Source organism: Maylandia zebra, linkage group LG7, assembly GCF_041146795.1.
Source record: "Maylandia zebra isolate NMK-2024a linkage group LG7, Mzebra_GT3a, whole genome shotgun sequence".
Lineage (NCBI taxonomy): Eukaryota > Metazoa > Chordata > Actinopteri > Cichliformes > Cichlidae > Maylandia > Maylandia zebra.
This window is the reverse complement of record NC_135173.1, coordinates 65,172,611-65,200,370: the sequence shown is the minus strand read 5'-3', so window position 1 is coordinate 65,200,370 and position 27,760 is coordinate 65,172,611. Positions and strand designations below refer to the sequence as shown.

Genomic DNA, 27,760 nt, shown 5'->3' with positions numbered 1-27,760 from the left:
AGGTGACAATTGTGAGACTTTATCAAAGGCGTAAGCATCACAGTGTTAAAGTAATGGACCAAAAAACACCGAAAAACATGGAGGAGATTTTCCTGGCCTGTCTTTTTATAGCAGGCGGTACAACAAAAACAGAAGAAAACCATGAATCAACATATTGCGGCGAGCTCAGACAAGGAGGAGACAGAGGTGTCATTTGGTCTTGCTTCCCGCAAGTTAGCCAGGGAGCACAGCCGTTATTTAGCATTCAACAGAAAACACAACAACAACAAAAAGGCGCTCTCTCCACCCAGAAACACACAGTCGCAGAGAGAGAGCGTCACCTGTAATCATAGCAACATAATGCTGCCGCCTGGAACAACAGAACGTAGCTGTCAAACGCCAAACACCCCTGACCCACTACATAGCCCACACCTAAGGGGTCAGTCGTCCCCGACAACCCCATTACCCAACACAAAGGCGATCTCGAATAGCAGGGGACCCCATCAGAACATGGGGTGCCACCAACATCCCCTGCCCCGGCGGCTGCTGGAGCGGGCGGTCGGTACGGTGTCTGTCCTGGTGCAACATTACCATGTGCCCCGGGCCTGGTATGCAGATACGGTAAACCAGTTCTGTTAGCCGCTCCACGACCTCTGCCGGTCCTTGCCAGTGACTGCACAGCCTGGGGGGCACTCCTCTCTTGCGAACCGGGCAGCACACCCAAACCTTGTCGCCAGGCATGAAAGCTCCCCCTTGGCACCTGGTGTCGCAGGCTCTTTTCTAGGAGGCCGTCGTGGGTCTCCACATTGTTGTACTGGCAGTGGTAGACCTTCACTTCGAGCCCCTGTCCCGACACCCCCGTCCAACCTGGGCATTGTGCCGCCTCCAGCCAGGCCCTCACCTGAACCAACGTTGCGTCAGCCTCCTGCTCCCGCTTCAGCTGCTGCGTGGTCAACGGGAGCCATCCCCCTCGGCTGGCTGTGGCCTGAGCAGTAGCCATGCCCAGTGCCTCCTGGGCCCGGTTCTCCTGTCGTTTCGAGAGGGGCAGCTGGTGTGGGCGCAGACGGATGGGTTGAGCAGAGCCGGTGTCGATGGTGTGCTGAACCAGCCGCGTCTGCCTGCAGTCTTTGTCACTAGCGGCGATGATGTCCACATTCTCGTCCAGGAGGCACCTCAACCGCTGGCACTGGTCAACGGTGAGACCTACGCTGCTGCGCTGCCACAGGTCATCAACAGCTTGGGTTGTCTCGGTCGAGGGAGGTTTGTCTGGCCTAGAGGCTGGGGCTGAGGCGAGTAGAGATGGTCCAGAGCCACTGGCATCCGAAGTCTGTTGAGTGGCAGCTGCCTGAAGCCCGGCTTGTCTGTCTGTGGTCCCCTCCGTTCCCTGCTTTTGGCCGCACTGGAGGGCCAGAGTCTCTGTACCAAGAGTGATAGCCAGCTTTACGGTGTCAACACAGGCCCCCCAGCGGGTCAGTAGATCAAGGCTGATGATGCACTGGTCTTGGATGTCAGCAAGCCAGAAGTCATGCACCAGCTCCAGATCCTTCACTCGGATCCGCAATGGTTTCTTCCCCCGCATGTCAGTCCTATCCCCTGTCACCGTCATCAGCTGGGTGTCGGTGGGTGACCAACCCATCACAAGTGGCCCGGACATCCCAGGGAGCACCCCAGGTCGTATTAGGGAAATAGTAGACCCCGTATCCACCGGAGCCCGGCAGGGCTGGTCCTCAAAACAGCAGCTCAGGTAGAGTCCCTTGATATGCCCGACTCGGCCCACCACCGTGCATTGTTCTTGGAGGGGGGCAGGAAGCTGGAGCGGTGGTCCCCTCGCTACACCGCTCCCCCTCTTGTTTCCCTGAGGCCGCATAGTTCTGGTCTTCGGGGCGGGCGCCAGGCAGTCGCGTGCCACATGGCCAGGCTCATCACACCGGTAGCAACGGTCGGTCTGTCGATGGGACGCCCAAGTTCGAGGCATGGCCAGGCGTCCGTGTTGGCGCAGTCACTCTGGAAAGAGTCCTCGCAGAAAAGCATGCAGGCTAAGCTCCTCACGGGCTGCTGCTGGGAAATCCGGGTAGCCACGACAAGCATACAGCAAAACATCCACTGCAAAGGTGCCCAGGCTCTCCCCCGGCCGGATGGTCAGATGCTCCCTGCTCTGATCAGTGGAGTGCCGCTGCCCAAATCGCCTCTTGATGCCATGGTGAGGGCCTGGAGCTCATGCTGCTCTGCCGGGGCTAGGTCAAGGAGTACCTGCAGTGCATCTCCTTCCAATGCTAGCGCTAGGTGCGTAGCAGCGCTCTCTCCACACAGAAACACCAGGGAACACAGCTGTAACTAATCAGGAAAACTAGACAGGGAAGGTAAAACTAAATACCAAACATACAAGAAAGGGCTTACCAAAATAAAACAGGAAATAAGTAAACTGGGGAAATCACTGATTGAGACTTTTACAATGGAAGGGTGACAGAAGGGAGGAAGGGTAAACTGAAAGAAGGAATACCAAAAATATAAACCAGCAATCAGCAGGACTTAGAAGTTCAGCACACAAAATACTGTGTTAGACATCCAAAACCACAACATACATTCTTAATTCTTGTTTTTAAAACATTAAAAATAAATTAACTTGTGATTGTATACATGAAGTTTTTAGGTCCCAGTGACTTTCTATATATTCTGTGCCATGAAACACATGCCCAGCACTAAGTGACAGACTCAGTAAACTGACGTAGGCATTCAGCTCTGGAGAATTTAGTTGAGCACCAGACACAAAGGCTGCAGTCTACTCTGTGCTCAGAAAGTCACCTTCTGTCACTGCCACTAGCACAGACAGAGCAAGTCATATATTTGTTTTGACTGGTGAAGCTTTGCTTAAAAAACGCTGCTGCGATGATGTGTTTTGTTTCCTAGGGTGGAAGATTCTTTCCATGTTAAGTAGTAGTTCTGACATTGTAAGGTCACACACACCCACACAAACACACACTTCATCAGCGTCCAGGAGCAAGTGTAAGTGGCATCTGGGCTTTGTCTCTTTAAGGGTGTTGGATAAAACGCAGAGATTATGCTGCATGACTGCCAGAGAGAGGAGAGAGGCTGCAGTAGAGGACAAAAGAGGCTGGAGAGAACGAAAAATGAGACAGAAGGGATCAGACGCAGAGATGATGATGTCACGGTCAGGGTGGTGCTGAAGGGGATTTATCCAAATCTCATTAAACATTTTGGATATTTCATATAGTTTTGGTTTTATGTTATATTTTCAGTATCTATTGCTTTGATATTTAATCGATTCATGTAACTGAAATTTGAGAAAATTTGAAAAGGAAAATGTCAAATAACACCTGCTGCACATCTATTACTGAAAATATTAGGAGTTGGTTTGACAAGGCAGTTAGCTGGTGACCATACCTGCAGCTTTGTATGGTCACCTACAGAATCCATACATGCTTCACCAAAGCCTGAAAGTGGTTAGCATTTACAGACAGCAACACAGTGGCAATGTAATTACAGTGATCAAATCCTGGCTGGGGCCTTTCCTTTTTTGCTCTTTGCCTGCGTGGGCTTCCTCCGGGTGCTCTGGCTTTCTACTGCAGTCCAAAGATGTGCATGTTAGCCTAATTGGTGATGAAACTGGCCATAAATGTGAGGCAGAGAAAGTCCTTAAAGTGTATAGAGTGAAGTACTTTTTGAAATCAAACTGTAACACAATTCTGTCAGCCGTGCATGCAGCTGATTTGGGCTGATGGTTACCAGTGAAGGGCATTGCATCTCCTCAGTTTGTCTTGATAGTGCTATTTAATGTAAAATAAATGCAACAAAGCCTTCCAGTGCTGAGGCCTGCAGTATCAGCTAAATTAGCCCTGAGCCCTTTGAGCGTGGGCATGCTCCTCTGTGTTTCACTGTTGGTGGACTGATGTCAACATCTAGCACTGTTAATCTTCTGATGCTGGCTGAGCCCACTCGCAGGGTGTGTTCATGTGTCAGTGTCTGTTGGCTTCCTTGTGTGTAACTACGTGCTGTGGCCGTGTTGTAAAGCACAATAAGCCTGCTTGATCAGACCTTCACGTAGCCCTGTTTTTCTTGCAGCGTGTGTACTCCCAAGCTCCACTTTTAAAAGAGGAATCGCGGTCAGTAAGCATCTATGTCCACTCCAATTGTGAATGCGTTTTTGTTACTTTGCAAAGTATGATCATTACAGTGATGATCATACTTTTCCTCTTTATTCCTCTCCACTTTGGTTTACTCCTCGGGGACTGACATACAGAGTCTAGAATTGTGCAGAACCACACACTATGTAAAAGATGGACATAGTGTCTGTGCTTTAGCCCATATTTTATAGTGTGTGCATTTTAAGCCTCAGTGTTAGTATTTTGGCTACAGCCATGTTTTTGGAGCAAGCATTAGCCATATTTGAACAAGAGCATGGAGCGCTATCATACCTGCTAACTAACTTGTTAGAGACCAGTTGGCATGTGTTTGGCTGCTGCAACATTTTCTAGTATTTACATGTTTACAGTAGCGTTTAAATACAGCATGTTTTTTTTTATATAAAAAGTGGGCATAATCATAGCAACATCACTCACGGATTTTGAACAAGAAGCTTTAACATTAGCATTTTGGTTGCTAGTATATTGTGCTTTCGAAGCCAGAAGCTAGTCTATGAAACATGCTTCAAAAGCTACCAACAAGCATTTACAGAAGTGTACATTGATGTTTAAGAAAAAGCATCACTTTAAATTTAGGGCTCAGGTTTAACATGAAATGCATTCTTGGAGTCATTTTTTGTTTAATTGTGCTCTTGAATTATTTTTGGATAAAACTGCCATGTTTTACCCTTTTGTTACAACCAATATCACAAAAAGAGAAGGCAAAAATATGCATCTACAAATGTCATAAATGCCTCCAGTGGATCGACTGACTCACTGTGGGGGATTTGCTCTTAGACATTTCTCCCAGGCTTTTTAAAATTCTGGTCATTACTGTGCTCTAGATTCTCTCCCCCACTGTATATGTAAATTTTGTCTCTATGTTTCCAAAAAGTGATAGAAATACATTTTTCATTGCTGTAAAATTTTTCAAAGGATGGCAGCAGGTTTGTAGCAAAGCTGTTTTGCATCATGATTCCGTCTCTGTTTCCAATCAGCTCCTCATCTGTGAGCAGCTCTGTTTATTCCAGGTCAGCAGAAACATTTAATCAGCGATCCGATTCCTCCCAGATTTCTGAAATCATCCGGTGAAGGACGTCACCGCTGCCGTCTTCTCACAGAGATGCGAATGATTGTTTTATTTTAACTGTTGTTTTAAGGTCAGCTCCACAGCGTGCTCTGTGTGATGAAATGCGAGCGTAACCTTAGATGTGTCTTTTTCTGCGTGTTGCCATGGTGATTGCAGGTTGCTGTCCAGGATGGCGGGGATGAAGGAGCAGCAGTTCACGGAGGAGAAGCCCCTGCTGCCGGAGCAGAGAGGAGTGGACTCAGACATGGTTAGTCGACCTGTTTATTTACCGTGCGTTCTCTTTGTTGCCATTAACCTTCCTGTCTTGTAGCTGATTAGCGTGCGCAGGACGACGTCCTCAGAAACTCTTGGCATATTATAACGGAGATGTTTGTGCTCATTAGCTGTGATGACTTATAATTAGACAATGAGCTTGTTTACCAGTGGAGGAGGAAATTAATGAACTCCATCCAACCATGACTCTTTGATAGCAGCACTGTGAGAAGATGAAAGCTCATTTAAGAGGAGGGTAAGAGAGAGAGAGGGAGCGGTGCAGGACATAGAGTGAAAAACAGCGAATAGGCAGTAGGTGGTTAAATAAGAGCCACTTATTCCAGTCCACTTATCCATTAAATAAGCAACAGGTACAAGTTGTGGCTGAGTCAGGGGCGCTTGAATGCCTCTCATTGCAGTAATGATAAAAATGGTATAGACAATACCAAATGAAAAAGTTACTTGAAGAGGCCAGATATGAGCAATTTCCTGGTGAAGTGACTTTGTGTTAATGGAGAAGAAAGAAAAGAGATGAAGGATGCTTGAGCCAATACAGCAGGGCAAGTTCAGAGAAAGAAAATTGATTGCGCACCCTGATTGGGCAATTGTGACAAAGCTGTTGTGATCATCATAGAAACAAATTGGCAACAACATCAATCAAACCCAGAAGAACACGAAAACAAGCATAAATACATGTGGACAAGTCCTGTGCTTCAGACAGGCCTCTTATTTGTGCTGGAGGAATCAGAGAGGCGGCAAATAAAACCACATTAGGCGTGACTCACTTTACCAGTGCGTCAGAAATAAGACATCTAGTATATAGAGTAGGTCTTTTTTGTCTCAGTAGCTTATTTGAAGGAGCACAACATGCCACGCATCAATATGAACGACTAATTCTGCCATTGATCAGCTAAAGGTTGTTAGCCCTGCTCATTACGACTCTCTGCTTGTAAATAACGGAGCCATCGATCAAGCTACGTGTCTGCACGACTCAAGTTATCGTTCACACTTTTATCCCCCCCAGCTCTTTCAAAGTCTGTTGCTCCGGTGTTTGCAGTAGCATGTTAGTGACCTTTAAGAGCGGTTACTGAGTGATTACCTTCTGGAACCAAACACTGGTAAACTCGTCGTAAGGCATGTCGGACTAATGCTGCATTCAGTTCATATGGGGACAGCGGAGACGTCCTAAAATCCAGCGAAACAGAAACTGTAAGATTTTCATGTGTCTGAGCTTTTAAAACTAGAAATAAACTAACAGTGGTGCATTTAAATGGTAGAAAAAACTTAGAAGGTTCTCTAACTAATACGTCCCTATAGTGAAGCGCGGTGGTGGCAGCATTATGCTTTCTTTTTCTCAGCATAATATAATATTGCTGCGACATGAATAACCACAAGCCAAGGAAAAAACAACAACAGCTGTTGTTTCACACTAAAAGCCTCATAACAAATAAAAGATTTTTGTACACTAACTTACTAGTGCTTGAAATTTGAATTAGTTTAGATTTTAGGGGTACTAAGGCTAAAAGGACATCGCACAAAATGTTACTTATGTCTTATTATATCATATAACCTGTAATAATAATTCATTCTAACATGACATCTAGTATGTCTAAAAGCTGAGACACACTTTTCCGCTCTGAAGCTTCCCTTGTGATATGAATCCAGCATGGTCCTGGTTTTGAGTTGCATGTGGACAGTCTACTCCAGCAGGTCTCTGCCCACAACTTGTTCCTCAATAAAAGGAAGGCCACAGATCTTCAGCCTGACCTTTTGGGATGACACTGGAACAGAAACAAAGCAATTAAGTTACGCAAGAAATCTCCTTCCTTGGACATTTAAAGGCTTCGAGCAGGCGTGTCAAACTCATTATTGGACATTTAAAGGCTTCGAGCAGGCGTGTCAAACTCATTATTTTTCACTGGCCTGATTTACAGCCCAGTGGTGCTTTGTTGGTAAGTCACAATATAAATGCCGGTTCATTCTAATTTGATTTAAAGTAATTAATATTAATAAACTCGGTCTTAGTAGAGAAGTAAAAGATCCTTCTGAAAATGTCCAAAACACATAGATAGTCAGAGTTGTGGGATTTTTCCCGCACATTCACTTTAAGGTTTACAGTTTTTACCCATCGAGGGACAAAAACATGCAGCGTATATGAATTTAGATCAGGCCTGTGAACCTTATGTTTGATGTTTGACACCCCTGGAGCTCATTTCTAAGCGTATTAGAAATAAACCATGAATGATTAGCATGTTTTCATGTTGACTGTATGTTGCTGCTATGTCTTCCCCAGATGTTTCCCAGTAACCACCTTGTTATGCTTGTTTCACAACACAGCAGGATAAAGGAGAGGAGGCATCAGGGGGGCTCCAGGGCCCCACCGCCCCCGCGCCTCTTAACAACCCCCCTCCCCCCAGTCGCTCCACTCACCGCTGGCATGTCTTCGCACGGCACTGGCTCCGCCAGACCCGCCGTCGGACCAGCGGGGTCCTCCCGGTAACTACCATAACAAGTAGAAACATCTGATCACTAGTACACTGATTCAAACACACACTAGACTAGACACTAAAGTAGATGTTTAATATTCTAAGGTGGATGACAAAGTCGGGAGCAATTATGGTAAAAAACAGTTCCTGTGTAGAAAATCTCACTTAAGTAATAAGATCAGTAAATTGTTCACAATATTTAGTTTTAAATTCAAAAATCTCAACACAAGTAAAGGTTTATGTAAAGATATTTGCCATTTTTGGCACCGGTAATTATGGTTATGATATTTTTTTAAACATAAATTGTGTTAAATTATAATAATAATAATAAAAATAATAAATTTTATTTATGAGCGCCTTTCAAGTCACCCAAGGACACTTTACAATAGGATAAAACACTTAGTAAAACAATGGCAGAATAAGAACAATAAAATAAAAGCACAAGATAAAATGAACAAACAGTGGATTCACAGTGAATATGCAGATTTGAACAGATGAGTTTTGAGTTGGGATTTAAACTGGGGGAGAGAACCAATGTTTCTTATTTCTGGGGGCAGAGAGTTCCACAGCCTGGGAGCAGAGCAGCTGAAAGCTCTGCTTCCCATGGTGGTGAGGCGGAAGGAAGGTACAGCAAGCTGGATAGAAGAAGAAGAACAAAGTGAACGGGCAGAACAGGTGGTGGTTAACAGGTCAGAAAGGTAAGGAGGAGCGAGGTTATGAATGGCCTTGAAGGTGAGCAGAAGAAGTTTGAAAATTATCCGGAATTTCACAGGGAGCCAGTGAAGTTCCTGAAGAACAGGTGATGTGCTGGTAGGAGGGGTTCTGGTGATAATGCGAGCAGCAGAGTTCTGAACCAGTTGAAGCTTATGGAGGGATTTTTGGGGGAGACCATGCAAAAGAGAATTGCAGTGGTCAATACGGGAGGTAACAAGACTATGGACAAGAATGGACGTAGACTGGGTGGAAAGAGAAGGAAGCAATCTATTAATGTTACGTAGATGGAAGTAGGCAGAACGGGTGAGATTATTGATGTGAGATTTATAGGAAAGTGAACTGTCTAGGATGACACCAAGGCTCTTAACCTGAGGAGAAGGGAAAACTGTGGAGTTATCGATGGTGAGTGAGAAATGGTTTGCCTTCAAAAGGTTGGATTTGGTGCCAATAAGGAGGATCTCAGTTTTATCCTCATTGAGCTTTAGAAAATTAGAGCTAAACCAGGATTTTAACTCGGATAGACATTCTGTAAGGGAAGAAGGTGGGAGGGAGGAATCAGGTTTGCAAGAGAGATATAACTGGGTGTCATCAGCAAATTGTCATTGTCACTATAGAAGAATGTAGCATTTAGTATCAGTATTAGCATGACAGTAGCTAGCATGACAGTTGTAGTGACGCATTGTAAACTTCTTGTCAGATTCAGAGTCAAACTCTATAAACAAACAAAAACTAGGTCCAATGACCGAGCATCAGTTTTTTCTCTTTCACCAAATGAATAAACAATAAAACTGAAGCGTTGTTACCATACGTAGTTTGTTATATCACATAAAAATATTATATCATATATCAATATAATCATATTACAAGAAAAAAGTAAAAAATGTGTCAAAAAAACAACCGACCTGGAAACTACCACAGCTTTGCAAATTAGCCTTTAACTCTGATCAAATGTAATTTTTTAGACTTCCAATTTTATTTTTCAATGTTTTATTCTTAAATGTTAAATATTTTAAATGTGTTAACAGCTGCAGAAGAAACATGTTTGGTTTGCAGTGCATATTTTCCTTTATACGTCAAATACTTTCACAATAAAATCCCCATATCTTACTCTTATATATAATCTATAAAACCACTTGCAACACACAAACCTGTGACTAGGCCTACTATCTTGTAGAGTATTATTTATGCTGCTTTATACTTGTTGCCTCAATGACAACATTGTTTCCCCTCTCCGTTCTAAGATCAGACTTTATCACATCATTCCTCAGATCTTTCTCTACCTGATTAATTATACGTAGTCCTGCATTTCAACAAAAATATCTGGCGGGGAAGAAAAGAAAACCCCTAAAAATGAAGGCAAACATTCACTAAACCAGCTACTGACAGCGAGTCAGAGATGCCGGCAAAGAACCACAACATCTCCACAACAGCGTCACTATGCAGCCTTACAGAGTACACAGTCTGTGGGGATCACCTGCAGTAAAGGAAGCCTTACACCATCTCTAAGAGTTCATCCCTATTGGTTTCCATGAGCAGTGTGTTTGTGATCTTCCTTTTCCCTGAACTGAAATGCAGCACATCCCCTACTCTGCTGGGGATGGGAGTAATAAGAAAGAGAAGAGTGCCACCTGCTGGTCCGACCACCGTACTATCATCACTAACATTTTCCATCTGAGAACAATGCATGAAATCTGCGGGGACCGAAGTTGCCCTTTACGTTTCTGTGTCACCCTCACACCTTCACCTTCTCTAACAACCACACAGTTAGCTCATTCTGTTCTGCTGGGCAACTTCAGGTCCCGCTGTTTTTAGTGACATCTTTCTTTCTTTTTAGGTGTGTCCCTGATCTGACTCTGAGTGCCACTCCTTTCCTTTTTTTCAGTATTCATTGCTAATTACTTAAACTTCTATCATCCCTTATTCCAGCACTTTTTCTTTTGACTATGCATATGTGCAGATTCCATTTTTAATGTTGTCATATTTTCTTTCAGAAATGTTTCCAGAATCCCTCATATAAACTCACAACCTAAGACTCAAACTGTGCATGTTTAATAACGAAGCAGTGTGAAGACCATCTGTGTGATGTTCTGATTGGTGTCTAACCTCATGTGCATGCACTCACTTTTTTTTTTTTTACCGGATTTCCAGATGTTCCTGCTCTGCTTTAAGCTTTCCAAAAGCAGCAGAGCAAGAATAAGTGATACATTCCAAAATAACACAGGTTAGGATGGGTGAAGTCACCGTTGTCATGACAAATGGCAACAAAATCCTTTTAAATGTTACTCCTAATCATGTGTTATTTTATTACACATTAGGATGCATTTATTTATGACAGAAAAGAAAAAAGCTTTTTATAAATACATCTGCTCTCAAACGATGGGCTCACTGTGTTTATTTGTGTCTTAAAACAAACATCAGTTTAGCTGAGCACTGAAACGTGATGAACTGTGGGATACTGTGGGACATAAATCAAGTGTCTGCCTGTATTTAAAACTGTGCACGTGTGTGATACTAATGACATCATTATGAAATTTAAAAAAGTAAAAATTCCTTAATAAATGGCTAAAAATGTACATTTAAATAGCTATTCCCTTTCTGATATAGCGTGCTTTCCAGTTAATATGTATGTCTCTAGATTGGACGCTGCCAGTGGAGGTAGGTCAGACATGACTAGAACCCCACCTGGATGCTTCCTTGGTGAGGTGTTTAGGGAATGGGAGGAGATCCCGGGGCAGACCTAACACATGCTGAGGGCTGAGGGTGGCACAATCTCTGCCTAGGTCACTGCACTGTAAAAACTGTGATTGGGGTTAATTAGAATCTAATAGGAGAGTAATAGTAATTATTACTCAGTAAAAACGTGTATGAGTAGTTTTAATCAAATCTAAGCAAAATTCAACAATTTTGAGATGTTCAGTTATTTAAATTTACACAGTTTTGTTTGGGGTAAATTCAGCAATGGTTTGTTGAGTAGATTTTAAAAAAATGTTTGAGTACTAAAAAAATTTAAGAAATCTAATAGATTTAACTGATGAAAGCATTTTCATTTTAATCATTGTACACTTCCGCCCATAATCCTTTGTGCCACGTGCAGGACACACGCGCTTCATGAGTGGACGTCTCCATTTTGTCAGAGGTAAGACTTCTTAATTTGTTCAAATATAAGACACGGTTTAAACAATAACGTATATCGGTTTTGAGTAAAGGTTTTAAACAGTATGATACGTCGAAATTTTATTAATAATCATCACTGTAATGATAGTATCGTATTTTTACACAAATGGCAGTTAGTGGACTGCTAGCACAAGGTCACTTTCCAAGCCTTCACGACTGTGTTACTGAACAGCTTTAACTAACCACATGTTTTACCGTATTAAAAAATATCAACGGTATATTCCGATGAGTTTTAACGTCTTTCATCCACGTTTAAAAGTTCATGAAAAGGTTTTGCGGTCAGTCGTGAGTCATTTTGTCAGCCACAGTCAGTTTTTCGAACTCCAGTTTCCAATAATGGCGGCCGCTACTAAGTTTTAAAATTACTCTTAGTAATCTTTCTGGGTCACAAAATAAACTTTTAACATATTTTCAGGCGCGAAAGTAGCTGTGTAAACATCAAATATCTGCTCGGTTTATCAAGATATCGCATGTTTGCAAAAGTGCTTCGACGTTTTCGGAGCATCTGCTACCCACCAGCTCGATAGCAAGCCGGGAGCTCGAGTGTCACTGAAGCCGCTGAGAACGGCGCAACTCCCCGCACATCATTTTCAGATCACCGCGGGGTTTTGCTACTCAGTTTAAACGTAATGTATAAGTCACTTAGACAACCTAAAAATGTTATTGTTGGGTTTTTTTCAGTGTTTTATTTGTTCGTGAGTAAATCGGTTTGGCTGAGATTAATGATAATGTTGCTTTCCTTTCAGGTAATGGAAGATCCCTCAACTTAAATTCACCTGATCAGCATCTAGACTGTGCATTATAAAGTAAGTTGTGATAACATGTTATATTAAATTAAACTAATGGTTTTGAAATTGAAGCGGCATGAAATTACCAAGTTGACCCCACTTAATCTAACTTATTTGTTTTTGTAAAAACAATAAGTAGAAAATAATTGCTTATTATTTGTAGGATTTTTTTCTTCTTCTCTATAATCTCAACATCAAATGTGTATAGATACCCATGCTCTTACATTTGTCATGAAAAACTATTTAGATTCTTAGATATATATTTTTCCATCACTTTAGGACCTGGCAAATGGGATGGCAGTGTAAGATATGCAAATCTTTTTCTACTACAAAGGGGAATCTTCTACGTCATTACAGATTGCAACACGCAACATTTGGTCGTGGACAGCACCAGCCATGTCTGTATGGCAGTTGTCCTTGCACATTTAAAACACAAGGAGCCCTTCGCACACATTTGTCCAGATACCATACCGCTGAAGAGAGTCCAAGGCCTGGAGTGATCACTGCATTTAAGTGTTTGGCTTGCACTGCTTTTTGCTCTACTCAGAAGGACTATTTTCAGCATATAGGAAATCACTTGAAGAGACACGAAACTGTATTTTGCGTTTTTAATGGATGTGACTTTCGCACAAATATATACAATACATTTCTAAAGCACAAAGGCAGGAGACATACATGTTGTTCCTTAACTGATTTTAAGAAAGAAGTCTTGGAAAGTCATCCTAGTCAGAACACTGACCATTCTGATGTCCCTGAACTCAACAGTGATGAATGCTCTAGTGATGTTGATCCAGAAAGTGCATCTTGTACTGTTCTTCAAGGACTTGGCTTACTTCTACTCAAGTTAGAAAGCACTTACAATGTTTCAGTGAGGTGCATTAATGCTTTGGTTGAAGATCTCTTCTATATTTCTTCTTCAGCATCTGTGGAGGCGGTTAAAAATATAATTGATTCAGCACTGAAATCTAACAAATGCACAGTTGACCACACTATCATAAAGGACTTGGCTGAACAGTTGTGCAGCTCTCATCCCATTAGCAGAGCTCTTGGAGCAGGCGGGCCACTTGGTTCAGCTTTTAAGAGAAATAAGTACTTTAAGGAGCATTTCCAGTTTGTGGATCCTATTGAATATATTCTTGATGCTGAACAAAAAAAGAGCTTTCAATATGTACCAGTTCTAAAGACTTTGCAAGAAGTACTGAAGAACAAAGATATTGCAGTGGAAGCCTTTTCGAGGTGCTCAAGTAGCACTGGGCATTTTGAGTCCATTTTTGATGGTACGTGTTTTAAGGACAATGACTTTTATGCTGTAGAAGAAACAAGACTCTCTATAATAATTTATGTTGATGAATTTGAGGTGTGTAACCCATTAGGAACCTCTCGAAAAAAACATAAAATAACTGCAGTTTATTGGGTTTTGGCCAATTTGCCATTGAGATTACAGTCTGCCTTAACATCAATACAACTAGCTTTACTTTGCAAATCTGTTGATGTGAAACAGTTTGAATACAAAGTAGTATTGGATCCACTTTTGAAAGATCTTGTCACTCTTGAACAGGAGGGGGTTTTTATTTCATGTTTAGGGAGAAATATTAAAGGCGCCCTACACTGTGTTGTAGCTGATAACCTTGGTGCTCATGCAATTAGTGGACTTGTTGAAAGTTTTAACGGGCCATATGTTTGTAGATTTTGCCTTGGACATTCTTCAGAGTACCAGACATATGAAGTACGGTCTGGGGTCTTCCCACTTCGAAAAAAGGATGACTATGATTTACACGTACAAGCTGTCAAAGAAAATCCAAATTTAGTGCCTCATTTTGGCTTAAAGCGGTCATGTCCATTAACTGATCAACTTAATAATTTTCACTTTGTGTCTGGATACCCACCAGATGTCCTTCATGACCTTTTTGAGGGAATAGTGCCAAGAGAGTTAGCATTGTGTTTTCAAGTTTTTTTGAAGAAGCACTACTTCAGTTTGACTGAACTGAATAATATAATCACATGTTTTCCATATAAGGGCTCAGACAAATTGAACAGTCCACAAGCAATCCCTTCAAATTTTGCTGGTCGCAAAACTGTGGGAGGAAATGCTCATGAAAACTGGGCCCTAATACGTTTGTTGCCTCTCCTTGTTGGTTTACGTGTACCTGAAGATGATCCTGTTTGGCAACTTCTTCTGACTTTGAAGGACATTGTTGAGTTAGTGGTTGCCCCTGTTCACACAACACAAAGTATTGCCTACCTTGAATTTAAAATATCTGAACATCGTGTCAGATATTTGGAAGTTTTTCCTGATCAAAGGCTCACACCAAAACACCATTTTTTGGAGCACTACCCTGCTGTAATAGAAAAATATGGGCCATTGGTTGGAGTATGGACAATGCGCTTTGAGGCGAAACACAGATTTTTCAAGCAAGTTGTGAGACACACTAACAATTTCAAAAATGTGTTGCTGACCCTTTCTACAAGGCATCAAATGATGATGGCATACCACATGCAATCAAAAGAGGTGAAACCTGCCCTGCTTGTCACAAAAATATCCAGAATGCCTGTAGATGTGCTGCATCCAGACATACAGGCAGATTTAAGAGCAAGATCACCATCTCTGACTTGTGTGCAGCTTGCCACCACTGTCACCTACAGTGGAACAAGATACACTGCTGGGATGATCCTGTCTAATGGTTCAACATGTGGACTACCAGACTTTGCTGAGATAATACAGATAGTCGTTTTGGACAATTGTGTATATTTCATTGTGAAGTTACTTGCTGCATGGTATGTAGAGCATCTGAGATCTTTTCAACTGGAGGACACTGGCAAGATCAGTCTTTTGGAGCAGCAGAAACTTGGTGACATGTGGCCCTTGGCTTCTTACAATGTGGGAAGAAAACGCTTGGTAACCCTGAAACGTTACATCTGCTGTGAATAATAGGTAAAAAAAACAAAACGACAACAACAAAAACTTGATAACATGTACATCTCCCAAGTATTTGTTATTTGCAACATTTGGTGTGTTGAAGTGTGCTTTTTGTTTTATAGTTTTATATCTCAACTATTGTATAAATGAAAAGTAATAACTAATTTTATTTAATTGAAGGGAAATTTAACTCTGCCCATTTACATTTTATTCTAGGTTGAACAAGATGGAGGCAAAGCTTCGTGTAATTATTGATGACCAAATCGAGAAGTTGGTTCTTCCATCAGGGATCCCACCAACATTGGAGGAGCTGCAGAGTGTTGTGAAGGATACTTTTGGGATTTCAAATGACTTCAGTCTTCAGTATTTTGACCCAGAATTCCAGGACTACTTCACTCTTCACAGAGCTGACCAGATAAAAGACAAAGACACTGTGAAGGTTGTTGGCATCACCCCGGTCATGATAAGCTTGACTCCGGTTGATGACAGTTTTGGCAGCCCCTCTGGCCAACTGTCTGACTATGACTCCTCATATGCTGAGTCAGTTGTATCCAATGCAGACTCTGCTGCAACTACTTCTTCTCAGGACACCATTATTCTCAAAAGGCAGAAGACCACAGAACGTTGTGAGCCCTGGCCGAAACAGTTCCCCATTCCACAGTTTGCATATGAAACTGAGATGTACCTGGAAAGAGCCACTGAGGAGTATAAAAAGAATGGAAATCTTCTGCCCACCTCCAAAGTAAAGACTGATATTCTTGAGAAGTTGGCTGAAACTATATTTACATTTACGGCCTATCCTTCAAGTGCACAGGTTAGTTATGTTGCTGAGGCACTTGTGACAAAATACCCTTGTCTCAAGGAACCTGGCTCTTTCTCAGGTTATTATGGTTGGCAACAAAGCATCAAATACAAGATGGCCAATTATCGTACAAAACTTAGAGGGTTTGGTGTTCCTGAGTTGACATGCAATGCCATGAAACACAAGAGTCCAGGTGACCAGAAGTCTGCAAATAAAGTGAAAAAGCCTCGGAAAGCAGAGGTAAATTACCTTCCGCCATATCCAGCAGGTGAAGATGAGGACAGTCAAGAAGAAGAGAGAATTCAGTTGCTTACTGAAGTCAAGAAAAGAGACAACAACAAAGTGATAAAAGAAAAAATGGCTAAAACATTTGCACATAGACGACATGAAATTGTCAACCTGTCCCCCAGCATTGAAGACATCAAAGCCAGATGGCCAGCATTGTTTGAGGCATCTCATGTGAGTTCCAAATTCATTTTGGGTGGGCTTTTGGTTTTTTTTAATGTAATCTTTCAAACTTCAAATAATTTGAGGCTGCATCATGGTTTTTTTTTGTCGTTCAGCTGCAGGATGAGTTCTACAGGATCACCCTGGTACACCTTGAACCCAAATTCATGTCCATGCTGGATGAGTACACTCCCAAACTGTTGGCCCTTTTCCATTCCAAGGGGGGAGCCATGGGATTGAAGTTGCAGGCTATCATAGCCAAGGTATTTTCCACTGATATTTCAGCTTGGAATTTTATTTAAAGAATTTTTTTGTCAAATTTCATTTGCATGGTGCACAGCTCCACTAATTTGTTTGCATGTTTTTGTCAGTGCAAGAGGACGCCAGGACGTCACTGATATAATTAACAACACAATTATGGGTTTCATGTTTTAATTGTATTTTAAATACATGTCTATTCTTAGTAAAAAAACAAACAAAAAACAAACAAAAAAACACAAGTACAGGTATTGCTGGGTTTTTGTTTTGTCCCAAGAAGGAAAAACCCTTTCTGACGAACATAAACTAAATTAGATAAAAAACTAAATGACTAAATTAATGTAATTTACTAAAACGACACATTTAAAGATTGAAGCTTACAAGCATGTTGACAATACCTTTGTGTTGACTGTCAGCACCCAGGCATGTGCATTAACATCAGCTAATTATCGCACATAATGCTCCATGTGATGATAATTTGATATTTAACAGTTTTTTTTTATACTGCCAATTCTCACAGTTTTGTCTTAATAAATGGTCACTTATCTGATGGTAATTTTTGGAATTCTTGCTCATTTTCAGTCACCAAGCAATCCTAGCAATAACATAACCAGAAATCTGGTTATTCAGTGCTTGATGGTGTACCTTGGGGAGTCCATTGATCAACTGATCAAAGAGTACAGTGTAAGTGTTGAAGTAGAAACATTATTCTGTTTTTGTTATTCATATGTGTTTGTCAAGTTTCAAATAATTTGAGGCATTATCATGTTTTATTTGTCATTCAGCTACAGGATGTGTCCAGGAAATATTTCATGTGTGCAACTACAGTCAGAAAACCCATGTGTTTGTTGTTTCAGGATGCTGATGAGGATGGTGGGTCACAAGATCTTTCTGAACAGAGGATGAAAATCTACAAAATCAAGGCTGTTGGATCTGAGGAGGATGACATTGGCATTGTGCTGGAGGGTGTGAGAGTTATGCCTGCTCTGGGCAATTTTCCAAGAGCATGTGCAATGCTGGTTGGATTGACATATGCAGTCGATCTTGCCTATCCCAAAGAGCTAAAATACACCTTGGAAGTATTCCAGAAACTTTTCCTTGAACTGGATTGTGCTAAGCTCTCACCAAAAGTGAACAGCCTCAAGAACAAGTTATTGGCTTAAACAAGGACTCTGAAAGAATGAAAGGGAAGTAAGCTCACTGAAAACCTTTGGTTTGTCTTTTTTAGATGCAGCTATCTTTTCAGTTTTCAAGTTAAGCAGTTACGAGCAGAAAAATGTTATATTATAAATTACTGTGTGTTATTTTCCACAATAAAACAAATTACTGTTTTGATGTTTTCTTTGTGAAATTGATTCATTTTACTCAGAAAATAAGTAAAATTCATTTCATTTTCTCTTATTATTCAGTCATTATTTTTAAGGTTTATTTGGAAAATTATTGAATCCAATTTGAGTTTTACTGAAAAAACAAGATTTCATTTCTTTATAATGGATATTTTAGGAAGTTTTTACTAAACCTTTGCCAGATAGTTAGTAAATTCAAAGTAATTTTTCTCAGAGACTTATTTCATATCAATTATTTTTTTTGGTAAAGTTGGGCAATTTCAACCTTCAGTTTGAGATTTTGACCCTAAATCCAACACATATTTACAGTTTAATTCTATTAATATCTACTTTTGTTTTCTATTTGAAATTAATTAACATTTTCTCTACATTTTACATAAATCTTTTGAAATTAAAATCTACTTAATTATTTCAAGTGTCACTTTGTTGCCATAACTTTTTTAAGTAACCTCTAGTCACAGTTTTTACAGTGTGCCTCTATGGCCCAGACCCCAATAAACACCAAAAAGATTGATTTTCTTATGTTACTTTTATGGAGCCGGATCAGTAGTTGTTGGGTTGTCCATTAAAACAGTGGTTTCACTGTAATATCAAAAAATATTGTCTGTTTGGACATATTTACTTAATTTTATTAGTTCGTATACCATCATAATAGCATTTTAGTTTTCTACCATTAACATAATGTTAATTAACATACCATTAACAGTATGTTTTATGATACTCGCCGTTTTTTGAGCTTGAAATGTCATTTTAACTTGTTACCATCAGGAATATAAAAAATATCACTTTAATATCAAAAGTGTTTTTTTTTTTAAAGTAGCATCATATCCTGGGATGATTTTTTTAATGGATATTAATATTATATTCTGCTTAATATTTTGTATTGTCGACTTAAACCTGTACATGTGTTACCATAACTTCAGCAGCAAGTACTTTTTTAAATTAAATTTTACTCTGGATGAGAGTCACTTGATTGAAATCTCACGTGTGAGCGTTGTTTTAAGACTTTAGAAAAGGTGAGCCCATCCTTTCAACTGTCAGTCGAGACCAGGTTCCCTAAAAAGTGAGCCCCTCGTGCAAGATTAAAAAATATCGACTGTCTGATTAATAATTTGTCTGGCAGAGCTGGAACGCTTTGACTGTCACAGCTGTCACGTTGACTCAAACCAGCTTGTCATCAATCAGTCTCTGAATTTGATTTTTTTTATTTTTGGCAGTGAAGGTGTCAGACTGGCCCAGAGGACGTGACTCATTTCACCGCTGAGGCCAGACGACAAAAGTGTTATTTTTATGCCTCGATCATTTACCTCAGCGTTACAGCTGCACACGCTGCTGAAGTGGCTCCTGTCAAGGGGATCTGGCTGTTTACTTCTTTTTTTTTTAAAAATCACCATTCTCCATCACTTTTTCTTTTCTTACTGCGGATTTGTTCCCAGTTTCCCACATGCGCTTTAATAAATCATCTTTGTTGAATGGGAATGCACATTACAGCACTAACCGCACACGCAGACGTTTGATAGACTGCAAACTATTAACTAGATGTAAAGTAAGAACACTTTTTTATCAGTGTTTATCTAGTATTGCATTGCATCAAGTATACTGTGGCTCAGGAATCAAAATGAAAAATAGTCAGTGCTGGAAAGAAAGCCTGCATTTCAGATTCTGCTGATTTTTACTGCTCTCTGCAGCACTGTCCTGTGTGTGTGGACGCAGGCGTCTTCAGTTTATTGTTTCCCTCTTTCTTTCTCAATAAGCAACATTTACGTTGTATGTAAAATATCAAATTGGGCATCCAAAATGGTACATTCATAAAGAAGAAGCACGATAACCACGAAATCAAAGCTGTGGTTTTATCCGGTTCTGTAATTTTACACAGTTCTTGAAGATTAATTCAGTTATTTCCGCATACAGTTTTAATGATATAATAATTCTATCTATCAAGAAGTTATTAAGCAATAACCAGATGAATGCAGAAACAGGTGACTGCAGAGAGGAGTTAAACACTGTGCTGATTTGCAGCTTCAGGTTGTCTTGCCCTCTGTTGAATCCATTCGGACTGTTGTGTAAAAACACATGTATATTTAGAGTCACAGAAATTACCATAATGACTGTAAAAGTCACAGACAGTACAGTGCATTTTGTGTGCTGTACTGCTGACGCGCCTCTGGGAAACTGTGTTGTTGTGTGTCTGTGGTTTGGACCTACAGTGCACAGTCTGTGCTGCTCTTCAGTTCCAACAGTGCACGTGTGAGGAATATTTCTTTGTGTGACTTCAGACTACTTCTTCTTCCAGTTTTAATTCTTTCTCTCTCTCTCTGTCTGTTATGTCTGCTTGTCTCTCTCTGCAGGATAGCTGTGAACAGCTGATGCCACCAGGTGACTGGAAGGTATGAGTAGATGTGTGAGAGAGGAAGCTCGACTTTCTCTCTCCGTTACCTTTTTTATCATGTGTTTTGTGGCCTTTTCATCTTTCTTTGTTATTACTTTGTGTCAGCTTACTTGGGTAAACAGTGATGTCTTCCTGAATCAAATGATCCCTTCAAGAGGGAGATGACAATGAAGTATGGAAGTGCCTTCTGGACACTGGCACCAATATATTGCTAAATATTGAAAAAAATCAAATGTATATTGAGCAGTATTGGAACTACTTAGAAGCTACATCTGGCGATGTAGTGTGCTTCTTGCTTGGACTGATCTTTTTCTCCTAATCCTGCTAAGTACTGTAAATCCACACTCAAACACACTGCTGCTTGTAAAACTTTTCAAGCTAACCCTTGTTGAAATCTCCCGATTCTTTTAATCTTTGGGCTGAAGGAAGGACAATACTCGGTGTATAAATGCTCAATCAACAATCATTTATTTCCATACAATTCAACAATCAGAGCATTACAGCGTCCGGACGGGAGAGATGCTTGCAGAGGGTCAACAGCATGTCTCAAAATGGTAGCAACTTTCACAGACTTTTATAGCTAGTAACAGCCCCCCTCCTTGTCATAAAAGCTGCATCTTCACATGTTTTCTAATTCCTTGACCTTGCCTCCCTGTCTTTCCGTGTGAAGTAGGAAGGGGGTTAAGGAATGTGGTTTTATCTCTTCTGCCCAGACACCTAGTCTACTTCACATGATTCAGCAATAAAACATTTCAAGAAAACAGTGTAAGACATTCACAGCTGATCAAGGATACAGAGTAATGCACACTTTATCTAATGAACTACAAAATGATTATGTTTCTTTTATTCAAGAGTATAATAGAGACTAAACTACATACATAGCACACCATCAGAACTAAAGGATAATATATGGCCTACATCTGTTAACCTAATTTACTACATTGACTACTGGTCATAAAATGGCATATGTTTAACTACTAGTCTCAACACCCTCTCTGTCCTTATGGCCAGTGCAATAGCTCAGTAGTTAGCACTAGGTTTGAATGCAGGCCAGAGTGGGACCCTTCTGTGTGTGTTCTCTTTATACTGGCACTGATTAATTCTCCCTGGACCAAGGCTTGCAGGTTCGAGTTGGTCCCCTGACACCTTATGATAGCTGCTAATTGCTCCTAATTCAGTAAATGAGTTTCCATATGGGGATCAGCAAAGAATATCTTATCCTCCTTCAACTCAGCCTGCTTCCTTGTGCAACCTTTGCTCTTAAATATTTGTGTCATTGGTGCTGACTTGGTTTAGCTGAGTAGTTTAGCTCTTAAAATGTGGCCTTGAATATATAAGTTACATTTTGGCTACTTGGTACATAGAACACAGAGCTGACCATAAAGAGGCATCACAGTGTCACAAACATCAAGTAAACAAATGTCTTTTATTTGCAACATATAGAATAACTGCTGTTATCTAAATTTGCACATTTTATGACCTGCATCACATTTGAAGTATTATCATTCCCGGAACGTTTAATTAAACTTTTATTTATACATGTAGTCCCATTGAGACTCAGAGAATACACATTAAAACACAGGAGGGAAGCAAAAGCTAGAATTACAACAGAGCCAACAATAAATCAATAAAACAAACTCACAACGAGGGCTTTTCACAGCAAAAACGACTTTGTCATCAACTTGACTATGGGTTGCTGGGCCATGATTTTTAACTGGACCCAGCTAATTAGCTAATAACACCTGAATAAACCTTCATGAACTGTTACATAATCTGGTGAATAAGCCTTGAGTGGAGCTTCACACTTCACCTCTGCTGGTTTATTTTAATCAAACGTGTGCTGAGCGTCAGACGTTTCACAGAACACGTCTGCTTTACACTTCCACCTGATGCTTCAGATGATAACGCTGCATTTTAAAGGTTTCTGCCTCACTTATAAAAGTCATTCTTTTCCACGTGATGTGCGATTTCTGTGAAAGTCTGTGTACGATGGGTAGGGTAGGGAAAGTTTTTACTACTTCCTCCATGATCCATCGTGATTGCTCAACTGATAAAGGAGCTCTCACACAGCTTTCTAGTGGTGACACAAAGTACGTCATTATTTTTAAAACATCAGCATTGATACTGGACTGTATGAACATGTGTGTGATCTAAAGATGAAAATGATTTTTAAAGGACTTTACAGTTTGTTATAAAACAGTTTGACTTCAACAAAAATATGAGTAACAGAATTCAGCATCTAAGATCAAAAGGAAAGCCCCGAAGTAGAGCAAGCCAGGAAAGGCCTCGACCCACTACACGCAGTAGATGTGGGGCAGAAAAACTTGTTGCAGTTCTTTGGCATCTCGTTTTGTGGTTTAGTGTTTTTGTGGTCTGTTTGGATCCTTGTCGGTTCACGTTTTAACTGTTTAAAGTCATTTTATGGCTGCTTTTGTGCTGTTGTTGGGTTTCTTTTGTGTTTTTTTGTAGTAGTTTTGCATCCCTTTGCGATTTGTTTGCATAATGCAAACGATCTGCATTATATTGTTTAATTACAGCGCTCATTAATGTAATGGAGGCACATAGTGGCAGCTGATGGGCTGACTCTAATTACAAAACCCCAAGTCTTTCACATTCACAGCTCTGACTGCAGAAACACTGCTAATACACATGTTGTTTTAAATAAGCTTAGTTAATTATTCCCTGAGTAAAAGGAGCTTAAAAGCTTTATTTAAACAGGCTGTCGCAGTGAGATCTTTTTTTCTCAAGCGATAACTGTGCACGGTTTCACAAAAGACAAAATATACAGATGTTCAGAACTTCTTGCGCCTCTTCTTGTTCTTTGTGCTGCTCCCTTTAGGGGACAGGACTGTCTCACCAACCCTCTGCTTCTCACTACATTTATCAATCTTATCTGTCATCTTCCGCTTTTCCTCCTGCCTGGCAGCTCTGTATTCACTGTCCAATATATCCACTATCCCTCCACTGCAAATGCCCAAAACAGTTTAAAGCATCTAATATCCAAGTGAAATAAAATAATGTTGCTTCATTCTGTTTATACGCAGCAAACATTTGAACTCCTTTTCTCCAGTTTCAGAGTGAACATGTTAAGAGGTACAGCTAGTATTACTGAATCCTTAGAGTTAGCTGTAACTTTTGATAGAAGACTCAGAGACACATATTTGTGGTTTTGCCTTATAGAATTCAGCATCTCCGTGCTGGGGAAATAGGTTTTGCAGCTGTTTGAGCTACTGTATTTTAATATAACCAGTGATCAGCTGTAACCCAGGAATCTACAGCCATAAATAAACACCATCTCTTCATCAACAGTTCTAATTTTACGATCGTAAGGTGTTTGGAGATGGACGATGAGCTAAAAAAATCTCTGCTGAATTTGTGAAAATGTGAAGTTGGTTTGATCAGAGTATCGAACAAAGCTTTGCCGGATGAGAGATTCCTGAAATGTGCCAAAAGCAGACTTTAGAATTGTAGGGAAGAGTCACTGGGATTTAAATTACTGTCATTTATGTACAAATGCAGATTATGGTTTTAATAGTAAACAAAATATCAGCGGGCATCTACTCCTTTTTGTCCAAGAAACAATTACAGTGCGTAGGCTGCTGTGAAATCACAATGTGCCATTTTTATTTTTGCACACAAACTAACAGTGGACACTGCGTCTGTAGTCACACAGTAAAGCTGCTCGTATTAAAGGGACGGAAATTTCAAAACGTTATTTTGGTCTATCGGGCTACGGTGTGAATAAGCTGTTGTTCTCTTTACAAATAAAAGATTGCATCATAAAAATTCTTCTAGCTGTTGGTAAAAGGAACATTTTCTTCCAGAGGACTGAGGTTTAATCCCAGTTGGTAACATTTTCTTTCTGTTCCCTTTGAGGCTTTTTTCATGTTCACTCACTCTTTGGTTAGGTCGAGGTACTAAAAGTAAGTGTACAAAAACATCATGATTTATATGTTTTGTATTAAAAAAAATTTTTTTTCTTTTCCTCTAAAGCTGGCAGACTGATTGACTGTAGACCTAATATAGGCGTATAAGAACTGACTGGGTTAAAATTTACATTCATCACATGATGTGAAAACATCAGTTTATTGTGAAATTTTTGGTAGAAATGCTCATAGACATTCAGATGATTATAGATCAGCACCAAATTTAAATTATGATCTGAAAAAAGACGTGAGGAATCAGAATAGTTGTGCCTGCGTGGGCCTACGAATTGCTGCTGAGATAAAAATGTTTGACATTTAATGAGCAACATATTGTATTTCATTCCTGCGTTTGAATCCGTTTCTGCGTTGATTTTCCCATTGCTGCTCCTCGAAAGCTTGATGGCAGAGACTGTATGTTTAACGCAGACAGCATGATGCAGACTCAGCAGGGAGAGAGTTAATCTCCAGCAGGAAGGGAAAGGGGGGACACAGTAAAAGAGAAAGGATGGGAAAGCAAAGAGTGGTGTTTACAGTTACTAAGTCAGCATGTCGAGCGCTCTCTCTCAACAGGAAAGGGGGATAGAGTGGGAAAGAAAAGAAGGCAGAAAGGGAGAGGAAAGAGGGAGAACTGAGAGACAGGACTAAATGCAGGGCTGCTAAATGAGAGCGCAGAGAGAAGAGGGGGAGGGCCTGCAGCCAGCTCGATAGTCACTCAGACACCATCCCAGCCATGAGAACATGCACGTATCCCTCGCTCTCTCCACCTTAGCATGCTTCCCTCAAAATGGAGAAATACAGCAACTGTACACAGTATTATTCAGTAAAGATAAAGACTGATAACACCAACGATCCTGTTACAGAGCAATACCCTGCAGGGAAACATCAGGTACTAACATTCATGTGGATGTGACTTCGACACGTACCACACGTACTTCAGCAATGTTGCTGAGCATGCACGATTCCATCTATAACAAAAGCTACTCTGAGCTCCGGCAAGCTCTCACAGCAGGACACCACACTTCATCCACAGAGACCTAAAACTGCAGCTCGCAGGATCCAAATATTCTGCTGACAGTGTCCCAGGGCCAGACAGCACAGGACACCCTCAGAGAGTCTTTGTCCATGACCCAAATCTGCCACACCATGCTGGGCAGATGGCTGTATTATTGTAGCTGAGTTTTATGATACACAAGCACACGATTACAGTATCAATACTGTTGTGCATTGAGTTTAAACTCAGTGTACCTTAATTTATTGTGCTTAAAAACAACCCAGGCCTATGTCTCTGCCCTCAGATCATCACCCTGTCCCAGCTGTATGCCCCATCATAAAGTGAGGGAAACAATTATTTTGTTCTCTGCTGAATTTGTAAATTTGCTCACTTACAAATAATTTTTTATTGTAGTTTCAATTTAATTGACAGAGATAGAATATCAACCAAAACTCCAGAAAAGCACATCAAATAAAAGCTATAAACTGATTTGTTTACAATTAAATGAGTATTTGATCCCCAAGGAAAACATGACTTAGTACTTGGTGAAGAAACCCTTGTTGGCGAGCACAGCAGCCACCAGGTCCGCACACGTCTCGTTCCTTGGCTGCCGCTTGCTAACTTGAAGCTTCAGCTGCCTCCACAGATTTTCTATAGCAAAATGCAATGACCATGAAAATCAGAGTCTCTTTATTTCTTAGTGGTGAGCAAGCTTACAAATTCAGCAGGGCATTAAATAAATATTTCTCCTACTGTAGCTGCACGGTGTCTGATAGTGATGGCGAGTCTTGCTTGACCCCCACAGAAAAATGTTGTTGTTGACCAGAGAAATGAAGGTGGAGGGAAAACACAGGTGCTCACCTTACTTTTTGCTGACAGCTTTGAGTGAGGACGTCTTACAGTCTTTTAGATGTTAAGCAAGCTTTGTATGTGGCGCCCTCTCTTGGGATACTTTAATTTTCTTATCTATTCCCATCATGTTGCTTTTTTGTGCTATGCTACTTTATCCTGCTGATGTATATCATCTGCAACACACGCTGAGGTGTTGCCACTGATTGCTCGCTGTACTCTGTGTACATTGTCTTTACCAGTTCAATACCTGTCAGTACCTAAATGTCTGACCTCTTTGGCTTCATGTGGCTCACTCACCACTCATTCTTTGGCCCATGTGACTCCTTTGCTGTAAACCTCTGTCTAGTTAAATGCTCCTCGCTGGTACTTAACTTCCAGGAATGCAAACATACACTGAGTTTTGCTTGTTGCTTGCCCCAAAGGTTGGTGTCTGAAGCTCAGATTAAACATGAACAAAGTCTCACATACTCAGCTATACTCAGCTCAATCAGGTACAAGTAATCTCTGTGAGTCAAAAGCTCAGTTTTCTCCTTTTGGCTTTTTATGATATCCTTTAACTGCATAATAATCAATCTCATCACCACATTAAATGCCATGTCCAGTCTGGCACACAGTAAAGGCTTTTAACAAAACGTTTTCTATAATTCATGAAGAGGAAAAGGCTCAAAGGTAACTGGTTGCTGAGAAAAACAGCAAAGCAAAACAAGATCAAAAGTAGAGCAGTGGTGCTGATGCGAGAGCCACAGAAGACTCACAGGCCAGCGGACCAATCCAGGGGAGGGGAGGCAGCACGGTGAGCCAATTGTCTCCGGCCTGCCTCGGGTGCCTGCAGAATGTCAGAGAGAGAGAGTGGGAGTGGGGAGGGCGGCTCCAGCTCCTTGTTTAAGAGCGTGGCTGGGAGCGCAGCAAAGCAGACAAAGACTCTGCAGCATCCACTAGCCAACCCTTCGTCCTGCAGACCACCCTCACCAGGACCTAGTCCCGTAACACAGGAGAGGTCTGGCTGCTCGCTTGCCTGTCTGCACCCTCCTCTTCTTCTTCATCAGCTGAGCGTAGACTTGAGAGGGAGCCATGCCTGAGTGTTGGGACGGGGTGAGTGACTGATCAGGACCAATCCTGAGTGTCATCAACACCACAAACACTGCTTTTCCTGCTCTTTGCCAGTTCATTTTGTGATGCTTCTGTTTATTCTGAATCATATAGAACGCAG

The 27,760-nt window shown here is 41.0% G+C and overlaps 2 protein-coding genes across 10 annotated transcripts in view; both read left to right on the top strand.

Annotated features, from left to right (window-relative positions):
- ndrg4 (NDRG family member 4) overlaps window positions 1-27,760 on the top strand; it is a 73,509-nt gene that overhangs the window by 27,024 nt on the left and 18,725 nt on the right. For 3 of the 7 annotated variants that reach the window (XM_004566143.5, XM_004566141.5, XM_004566142.5), the window contains 3 exons: window positions 5,365-5,455; window positions 7,798-7,956; window positions 20,741-20,779. In XM_004566143.5, the coding sequence (XP_004566200.1) occupies window positions 5,378-5,455; window positions 7,798-7,956; window positions 20,741-20,779 (276 nt within the window). In that variant the 5' untranslated portion in view covers window positions 5,365-5,377. Of the gene's footprint in view, window positions 1-5,364; window positions 5,456-7,797; window positions 7,957-20,740; window positions 20,780-27,431; window positions 27,643-27,760 lie in introns of those variants that run through there. The other 4 variants (XM_076886908.1, XM_004566144.5, XM_004566145.6 and 1 more) reach the window with 3 other exon arrangements.
- LOC112429727 (uncharacterized) lies at window positions 7,963-18,486 on the top strand. 3 transcript variants are annotated; one of them, XM_076886907.1, is made up of 6 exons: window positions 7,963-11,796; window positions 12,581-12,640; window positions 15,756-16,800; window positions 16,905-17,051; window positions 17,629-17,730; window positions 17,904-18,486. In XM_076886907.1, the coding sequence occupies exons 3-6, from the start codon at window positions 15,766-15,768 to the stop codon at window positions 18,207-18,209; spliced, it is 1,590 nt and encodes a 529-aa protein (XP_076743022.1). In that variant the 5' UTR covers window positions 7,963-11,796; window positions 12,581-12,640; window positions 15,756-15,765; the 3' UTR covers window positions 18,210-18,486. The 3 variants fall into 3 exon arrangements, with proteins under 3 accessions (XP_076743022.1, XP_076743020.1, XP_076743021.1); XM_076886905.1 differs by having other exon boundaries at window positions 7,963-12,640; XM_076886906.1 differs by lacking the exons at window positions 7,963-11,796; window positions 12,581-12,640 and adding an exon at window positions 12,665-15,554.